At 43.3% G+C, this 8841-nt stretch overlaps 1 protein-coding gene and 1 non-coding gene across 2 annotated transcripts; one reads left to right on the plus strand and one right to left on the minus strand.

Moving 5' to 3' along the window:
- Positions 1–5541: 5541 nt before the first annotated feature.
- LOC140979320 (SAGA-associated factor 11-like) lies at positions 5542–7880 on the plus strand. Its single transcript, XM_073444666.1, has 4 exons — positions 5542–5698; positions 6150–6264; positions 6869–7180; positions 7531–7880. Exons 2-4 carry the CDS (start codon positions 6223–6225, stop codon positions 7702–7704), a joined length of 528 nt encoding a protein of 175 aa, XP_073300767.1. The 5' UTR covers positions 5542–5698; positions 6150–6222; the 3' UTR covers positions 7705–7880.
- LOC140980018 (U6 spliceosomal RNA) lies at positions 6494–6601 on the minus strand. The gene has a single exon (XR_012175849.1). It is a non-coding gene; the product is annotated as a U6 spliceosomal RNA (small nuclear RNA).
- Positions 7881–8841: the final 961 nt, after the last annotated feature.

Consider the following 8841-nt stretch of genomic DNA (forward strand, 5'->3'; position numbering starts at 1 on the left):
TTTCCTACTTGGCTCTCGAATGTCGTCCTTGTTCCGAAGAGTTCAGGAAAATGGAGGATGTGTGTGGACTTCAGAGATCTCAACAAGGCATGTCCTAAAGATTGTTATCCTCTGCCTCAGATAGATCAGTTGTGGACTCCACAGCTGGACATCAATATTTGTGCATTCTGGATGCTTATCAGGGGTATCACCAGTCTCCCCCTCCCGCCAGCCATCTCTACGTCTCAGCTCAAAATTCCCACAGACGGCGCCAAGTGATACTCACGAAAAATTAAGGGTCCGATTCCAGCAAGTGTCACTAATCTAGAGGCAGGCTTCGAATTTGCCCTTAGCCTGAAATCACGAAGAAGACCGTTAGAAGGGGGTCGGGAGAGTGTCGCGGCGTAGCCCCTCCGACGCTCAAGTCAGAGACTGGGGATATATGTGGGGAGCAGCTAAGGGTGCTGCTGAAAACAATATAGTGAATGAATCAACTGAACGCTCAAACCTTGTATTTATAGGAGAATACCTGGGTCCTTGGTGGGCATGTCTTCCATTTGAGCTGGAGATGGGCCCGAGGTAGTGGGCCCATCCATGGAGTATCACCAGTCTCCTCTTCCCGAGTCGGACTGAATCGCAGGTTCGAAGTTCGATTAGTTGTGCTGTCCTCGGGTTACCGGTTGCGAGTAGTGCATTTTCTTCCAGCTGTTCGTAAGTCATCAAAAATTTGAAAACAAATCAAATCGCAATCTTACTCCAGAGGGAAAGATATCAAATCGTAATCCTGCTACGAAAGGCAAGATATCAAATCAAATCGCAATCTTCTCCTGAATGGTAAGATTTGGTCTGAGCTCCCCTATAAATAGAGGTCCTCCCCTACTTAAATTTCACTTCTCTCCAACATAATTTTCTCTTCAATTTCATTTACCAGCTCTCCCTAGCCCACGCATCGCCTGCGCGTTAACCCTAACACAGCTTCATCATCACCTCGCCGTCACCGTCGTACACACCCTATCCATCGCCTCGCTCGAGCCGCCCCACTCTCGCCCGAGCCAGCGCCTCGCCCGAGCAACTGCCCTCGTCTCGCCCCGCCCCGCCAGCGTGAGCCACCATCTCGCGCGCCGAACCTAGCCCACGCCCCGCCTTCGGTGCCTCAGCACCTCGCCCCTTCCGCTCTCACCCACGCTCACCTGAGCTCCGCGCCCCTTGCGCCCCACTTCACGCTCGCCCGAGCGCCCCCCGCCCAAGCAGCTGCCCTCGCCTCGCCCCGCCAACACGCTCGCCCGAGCGCTGCCCGCCCTAGCAGCTGCCCTCGCCCCATGCCGCGCCTCACGCTCGCCCGATCGACCCGTCTCACGCTTGCCCGAGCGCCGTGCCCCGCGTGCCCTAGCCCCAAGCACGCTCCGACAGCGCGCGCTCGCCCGAGCGCCCTGCTTGCCTCTCAGCGTGCTCGCCCGAGCGTCCCGAGCTCGCCCGCCCCCATGCTCGCCTAGCCTACGCTCCTGCCAGCACGCCCCCGCCGCGCATCGTCCCTGCCAGCACGCCCTTGCCCTTGCCAGCGCGTCTGCCAGCGTGCCATTGCCCCTACCGGCGTGCCTACCAGCGCGCACGCTCGCCCCGGGCTCATCACTTGGTCACTCTTGCGGTCCTAACTTTTGAGTATTTTTCCACGTCTTACCCGGGTCAGTTATCTCCTTTTGCTGTTTAATTATCTATAACACTTATGTCTTCTTCCGGTTCCGAGTCCAGTTCCTCGAGTGGTTCCGAGAGGTCTTGCGGGTCTAGTGAATCTAGTGAGTCTAGCCAGAGTAGGACTTCCCTAGCTGATCCTGAATTTACCCTCGATTCCCATGAGGAGGAAGTCAACATCCACAGTCGTCCTGGTAAGGAAGTTCGTCACGTGACCCAACAAATGAACATATCTGATGCAGATAACTTATGGTACGGTCATTTGTCATCCCACATCTCTCCTAGTAGCGAGTCAAAACTTAGGACTTTGTGGCATATTCTTCCCTCCCATCAAATCAACATTCCTACCTCTAAGGACCGACCCTATCTAGCTCCCAAGGGCTGCTACACCTTCTTTCAGCATCATTTTGATGCAGGTCTTCGCTTCCCCCTATGCGATTTCCTCCAAGAATTGAGCAAGTACTATCAGGTGCATTTAGGTTTACTCACTCTCAATGCTTTCCGTTTGATGAGCTGTTTCGCTGTGTTATTTCGGGCCCTAGGCCTCCCTTTGAATTGCACAACTTTCTCCTACTTCTTAGTTCTGTCCAGATCAAAAGAGGGACCTTTCTATGTTACCTCCCGGTCTAGTCACAAACTCTTCGATGGGGCCCCAGTAACGTGAAAGACTGGAAAAAATATTTCTTTTTTATTCAGCCCCTTAAGGAATTGACATGTTTCACGGATTGGTATCCTACTTTCACCAAGCCCAAACTTTCCAAGGGTTAGAAAAAAGATAAGGAATATATGCGCATAATGAGAGTATTAGGAGATCGATGCTTTAGTGTTCCCCAACTCCTCTCTGAAGATCTCCTGTGCTACGTCGGGTTAAGTCCCGCGAAAATTAAGCTGAAGGAAGATGCCGGTAGATATTCTCATCTCTTCACCCTTCTGTCTCTCTTTTGCTTATTGTGTTCTTTGATAATATTCTCACTCGGCTCACTGTTTTTATTTGCAGGGGTTAGAGTCATGAATGCCGCATTGCTTCGCGAGGCTGCGAAAAAGAAGGCTGGGAGTTCATCCTCCGCCCCCCAGAAGTCGGTTGTTGTAGCATTCACGATGGGCACTGAGAAGAAGAAAACAGGTTCTTGCTCTACTACTGCGAACAGATCTCCTAGCTCCCCTACTGCTGTGAAAAAGAAGGCAGGATCATCCTCCTCTGCCCCAAAGCGAGCCTCCTCTCCACTTCCTCGAGCCAAGTCGCCACCTCCGTCTGGTAAGAAGAAGGCATCCACTGATCCTAGCCCATCAGTCTCACAGCATGGTAAGCGTAAGATTTCTGAGATCTCAGTTGTATCGGTCAGAGATCTCAGATGTATCGGTCTCTTCTCCAGAAGGGTCCGGGTCAGATGAGGGGCCTCCCCCTGAATCGGGGGTACATCCTCTATACACCCCGGATTCGGCCATCGTGGGGCGGGGTCCCACTCATCTGGCTCAGAAGATAATGTATAAGCTTCTTTCTGACCCGGATGTAGCGTTCATGAGTTCACTGGGGTGTTCAGAACTCACTCGCCGGACATGCAGCAGTATCACTGATGTATAATTCTCCCTCCAGTTTCTAGATTGATGTCCAATACATGTGTGATTTTCTTGTCGTCTTTTCACTCTTATCTACTTATCCAGGGCATGATGTACGTAGGGGAGTTGGTGGAGCGCGCTAACGGCACTTGATCTAGCGCCTGTCAAGACTTACGCGAGGGCAAGGCTCTTCGTGAACAGCTCCAGGCTACTATTGACGAGATGAAAGTGACGCATGCTAAGGAGCTTTCGGAGTCCCAAGCTCGAGGTGACGAGCTTCTGAAAGAGAAACAGAAGCTTCTGAAAGAGAAACAGGAGCTTCAGCGACTAACAGAAGACCACGCGAAGGAGAACCAGAGGCTGGAGGAAGAGTCAAAGAATGCTCGAGCTGAAGCAGCACAAATCCGCAGGGACCTCAAGGATGCCAAGGTGTAACATGCTTCTGAAGCCTCTTCATTCAAGGAAGAATTCCTCAAGTCCGAGGAGTTCAACGAGATCTGCGGCCCTAAAGCTTATCATTTCTTGGAGGTGGGTTTCGAGGGTGCAGTCGGCCTCTTCAAGGCTCAGGGCTGTCCTCTACCAGGCGCCCCTACTGACTTCATCGACATTGAGGGTTTCATAGCGAGTCTCCTCCCCTATTCTTAGACCGAGCTCCTTTACTTATGTTATTTTTTTCATTTACGCAGACATTGTATGCCTTCGGGCCATATTCTGTTATTTTCTGCACAGCTTTATTTTTCATATTATTATGCGACTATGGATTTTATGACGTTTATATCTCTCTTTTTGCGCGCTTTTGGAATGTACGAACTCGTTTTCTGCCATATTGAGTATTTTGCGTTTGCATTCACTACTTCTTCTGAATTTATCTATGATGCTTTTAAACCGCTAGGGTGAATAAAATCGGCAAAGTTCGAACTCCTCTGCTAGGCCATGCCTTAATAGGAAATTAAAAATTCAAAACCCCCCACCCTCTAACTCATCTGCTAGGCCATGGCTTAGCAGGAAAATGAAAATTCAACACCCCCCGTCCTCTAACTCCTCTGCTAGGTGATACCTTAGCAGGAAAATAAAATTTTTTTCTCTTCTTCTCAACTCTGCTCCTCTACTAGGCGATGCCTTAGTAGGAAAATAAAAATTTTCTCCTGCACTCTACTTCTCTACTAGGCGATGCCTTAGTAGGAAAATTTAATTTTTCTCCTACTCCTCTACTAGGCGATCCTTAGTAGGAAAATTTAATTTTCTCCTGCACGCTACTCTTCTACTAGGTGATGCCTTATTAGGAAAATTTAATTTTTCTCCTGCCCCTCTGCTCCTGTACTAGGCGATGCCTTTGTAGGAAAATTTAATTTTTCTCTTGTTCTCTGCTCCTCTACTAGGCGATGCCTTAGTAGGAAAATTTAATTTTTTTCCTACACGCTACTCCTCTACTAGCGACGCCTTAGTAGGAAAATTTAATTTTTCTCCTGTTCTCTGCTCCTCTACTAGGAGATGCCTTAGTAGGAAAATTTAATTTTTCTCATGTTCTCTGCTTCTCTACTAGACGATGTCTTAGTAGGAAAATTTAATTTTTCTCCTGCACGCTGCTCCTCTACTAGACGACGCCTTAGTAGAAGAAAGTTTAATTTTTCTCATGTTCTCTGCTTCTCAACTAGGGGATGCTTTAGTAGGAAAATTTAATTTTCTCATGTCCTCTGCTCCTCTACTAGGCGACGCCTTAGTAGGAAAATTTAATTTTTTTCATACACGCTACTCCTCAACTAGGCGACGCCTTAGTAGGAAAATTTAATTTTTCTCCTTTCTCAGTCTCTGACTTGTACGTCGGAAGGGCTAAGCCAGGACACCCTCCCGGCCCCCTTCTAACGGTCTTCTTCGTGATTTCAGGCTAAGGGAAAATTCGAAACCTGCGTCTGGACTAGTGACATTTACTGGAATCGGACCCTAAATTTCTCGTGAGTATCAGTAACGTTTTTAGTTTTACTATAATTTTAATATATCAAGTGAACAATGAACACATAAACATACAATTTTTTTTTAAAATTTTATAAATATTAGATATTTTTTTTTAATATCAAGAAAATATTATGTGCTTTCAGATTTTTTTTAATCTAAAAATGTTATACAATCAAAAATGTAATATTTAAAATTTGAAAGTTTATTTTATTAAAATAATTAAAAAAAGTTAAATCAAATTTAGTTAGTTTTTTTTCCATACTTAACGTAGTCAATCTTAAATTAAAAATTTTTTTTAAATTTTTTTTGAAACTCACCTTCTACAGTCGACCTATCAAAAAGCTTAATTAATGTTCGAGTTCTAAAAATTCACCATGGGATTTGGTTCCCGAGATCGCAAATTTGTCCTAAAAGCGCATTTGATCATTCACGAGAGATAAATCGCTCGACTGAGGAGGGAACTCGAGTGACTCTCAAAATTTTCACTGATCGAAACTGCTCTCGCTGTGAACTTCTGCAGGTAACTCTTTGCTTTATCTTTTCGTTTCCCCGTCACTGGATTTGTTTTCCGTTTCCGTATTTTACTGGTTTGGATCGGGTTTTAACTAATGAATATCAGATTTTGGATCTCTCTGTTTTGCATCAATTCGGTAGATTATGCTCAAATTTACTTGATTCAATTGTGTTATTACGGTTATGCATTGTTCTGAATGCCGATTTTTTCTCCTCTGTCGCTTGATTATTTTTTTGGTTGTATACTTACTCTTGTATAGAGATCCTCTCGTGATTCTATTTTGGGTCAGCAAGTTCGTTTTTCCAATTACATCGGACTTTCTAAATGTCAATTTTCCCTTGAAAGTAATTATATAGTGTGGTTTATGCTTATTTGGAATCGGAATTAAAAGATTGGGGAAGAAGTTTGAATCGTTTTTTGTTTTTGAATTTTTTAATTGGCATTTGGCTTCGCACAGTAATTTTACCTCGGTTGATTGTGTTCGAGGAGGGCATAACCGTAATAAGCATCGTGGTTCAGTTGTTTTATCCATGTCTTTGCTGAAAGAGAATGATGTTTCTTCTACCTCTGAGGTAATCAACTCTGAAGTCATTCTTGTAATTTAATAGAAATAAGGTGTTTGTGGTGTCAAAATATCTTATCTTTCCTATGTCCATACTTGCGTCATTTAGTGGATCTTTATCTTCTCCCATCAAAGCATAAGATGTTATTTTTGCCCTTATTAGGTGCCAGACTTTTGTTTACAAAGATGAACTGTTTCTGTTTTTTTATCCATCTACAGTTACTAATTTTTTAAAATGAATAAGGTGAAAATGTTGATCATTTGCTCGTGTTATCCTAGAATAGAAGCCTTGCTAATCTTCTCCATATAATTTTAATTTTATCAGTTATCTCAAGTTGTACTTTGATCCAAGAGAATTGCTTTTTGGCCTTTGTTTTTGCCATGCATTCCCAACTTTAGAATAAATATACCTCTTGACCTGTTTCCTTAGCTACATCCTTTGATTTTTATGATGAACAATTTCATAGATGCCTCAAGTGTGTGGTTAAGATTGAATGTCAGTTATCTCATTCTTTAGTAATCATATCTAGGTTTGATGAGGTGCCTTTCTTGTGGTTTTTGTTTACTATAATAAACATGATTGGAATTTTCTTGTTATTGGGTTTGATTTGCAGTTGTGCTCTGACGTTTTCGGAGACCTTCTTGATTCCATCATCATTGATGTTGCATCGGAGTCACACCGTATTGCCAGACTAGGACTTGATCGTAAGTTGGACCTAAAGGAAGAAGAGTTAAGGTTGTCTGCCGAAGCACGAGCAAGGGCGTCTGATCCAAGTCATAGTGGCGAAGCCAATGGAAAATATGTTGTTGATATATTTGGGCAAACTCACCCTCCAATTGCAAATGAAATATTCAACTGCATGAACTGTGGGAGGTCTATTATGGCTGGAAGATTTGCGCCACACTTAGAGAAGTGCATGGGCAAGGTTGAACTTTCTTCCCAACCATGCTAAATTATAGCTGCACTCTCCTTGAGCATGATAAAATTCGTTTTCACTCTTAATTATTTTGAAACCGTTTGTTTTGATAATGTCCCAAGCACCCCCCCCCCCCCCACACACACACAGAAATTGCAATAATTTTTCTACGGGTTGTAACAAGTCGCAGCCTGAACTGCAAATTTTCGTACCACTTGACCACCCCTTCATTTTTAAAAAGGCAACATGAACTTTATCCTCTAGTTCTCTTGTCCACTGTGGCAATTGATACAGTATGTCATCAGTTACATTACTTGGCAGACTGTGTTACCCATGACTCTTCAATCACTTCACGACAGGGTAGGAAGGCTCGTCTCAAGGCAACAAGAAGTACTACAGCTTCACAGAACCGGCAGACACGAGGAAGCCCTCTTTTCGCTCAGCCAGCAAACATTAACGCCAACCGTGTACCAAATGGAAGTTTTGGAAATGCAGCGGATGAATACTCAAATGGCACACTGGATGAGCCATGATCCTCGGCCTTCAAGATGAAATCAACTCCTTGAGCCCTAAGGCACACATAGAGAGGAACAAGTTCAAATTGTTAGAGTAGGTGCCGAGCGAGCCAACTTGTGATGAAAGTTTTATGAGTTTTATGTAAAAACAATCTTTATTTTAATAATATTTTACGGTTTATCCAATTGTGACATTTATTTTGTCTGTATATTTATACAAACTGCATAGATAAATTCTTTGAATATGCAAATGGTACCATGAGGTTTGCCTCTCAACATAAGATAATGAAACTCATTAGGAAGTGTATTGTATATTATAAACAGGTTTCTAGTCGAATCAGTCGTCTAAAATAAAGATAAAGCTCGCTTGAACTTGAGATTTGCATCTGTGATGTAAACGTCATGTTACATTGTTAAGAGCATGAAGGTATTCATTCATATAGATGAATGATCATTTGATGAATATTGTTCTATATTCCCACAACGCATTATCCAATTTACTAGCTCATTCTTCCCTCGAAGATCCAACGGTCTTCTCAAAAATTTTCTTAATCTTCATATTTGACACTTCTAGTTGATCACTAGTTTGAGGATGATAGGGTGTTGTCACCTTGTGAGTGATCACATACTTAGCCAAAATAGATTCAAAATGACGATTACAAAAATGTGTTCTCTCATCGCTAATAATGACTCTATGTGTGCCAAATATTGCAAGAATATTTTCATAAAAAATAGGATCACCATCTTAGAGTCGTTGGTTCTACAAGCACTTGCTTCCACCCACTTGGATATGTAATCCTTGACAACCAAAATGTATTTATTACCTAAATAATCTTGAAAAGGCCTCATGAAATCAATCCCACACATTAAACAATTCACAAACTAAAATATTATTCAATAGCATTTCTTGTCTCCTTGAAATATTACCAACACGTTGGCATTCATTGCAATTCAAAAGTGCATCCTTGAACAGTGTACGCTAATAGAATCCGGCTTGAAGGATTTTTGTAGCAGTTTTACTTGACCCAAAATGCTCCAGTTGGACCACTATGACAATGAGAAAATATATAACTTACCTCATTCGTTGGAGCACACCTACGAATAATTCCATATTCACAAATTCTAAACAAAAGAGGATCTTCTCAAATATAATAT

Source organism: Primulina huaijiensis, chromosome 6 (genome assembly GCF_012295235.1).
Source record: "Primulina huaijiensis isolate GDHJ02 chromosome 6, ASM1229523v2, whole genome shotgun sequence".
Classification (NCBI taxonomy): domain Eukaryota; kingdom Viridiplantae; phylum Streptophyta; class Magnoliopsida; order Lamiales; family Gesneriaceae; genus Primulina; species Primulina huaijiensis.

Bases quoted from the DNA above. Each gene is read 5' to 3' on its own strand.
- LOC140979320 (XM_073444666.1), top strand. From the start codon at position 6,223: ATGTCTTTGCTGAAAGAGAATGATGTTTCTTCTACCTCTGAG. The intron at 6,265-6,868 runs GTAATCAACTCT...TTTGATTTGCAG, and splicing joins ATGTTTCTTCTACCTCTGAG to TTGTGCTCTGACGTTTTCGG. The intron at 7,181-7,530 runs GTTGAACTTTCT...ACTTCACGACAG, and splicing joins TAGAGAAGTGCATGGGCAAG to GGTAGGAAGGCTCGTCTCAA.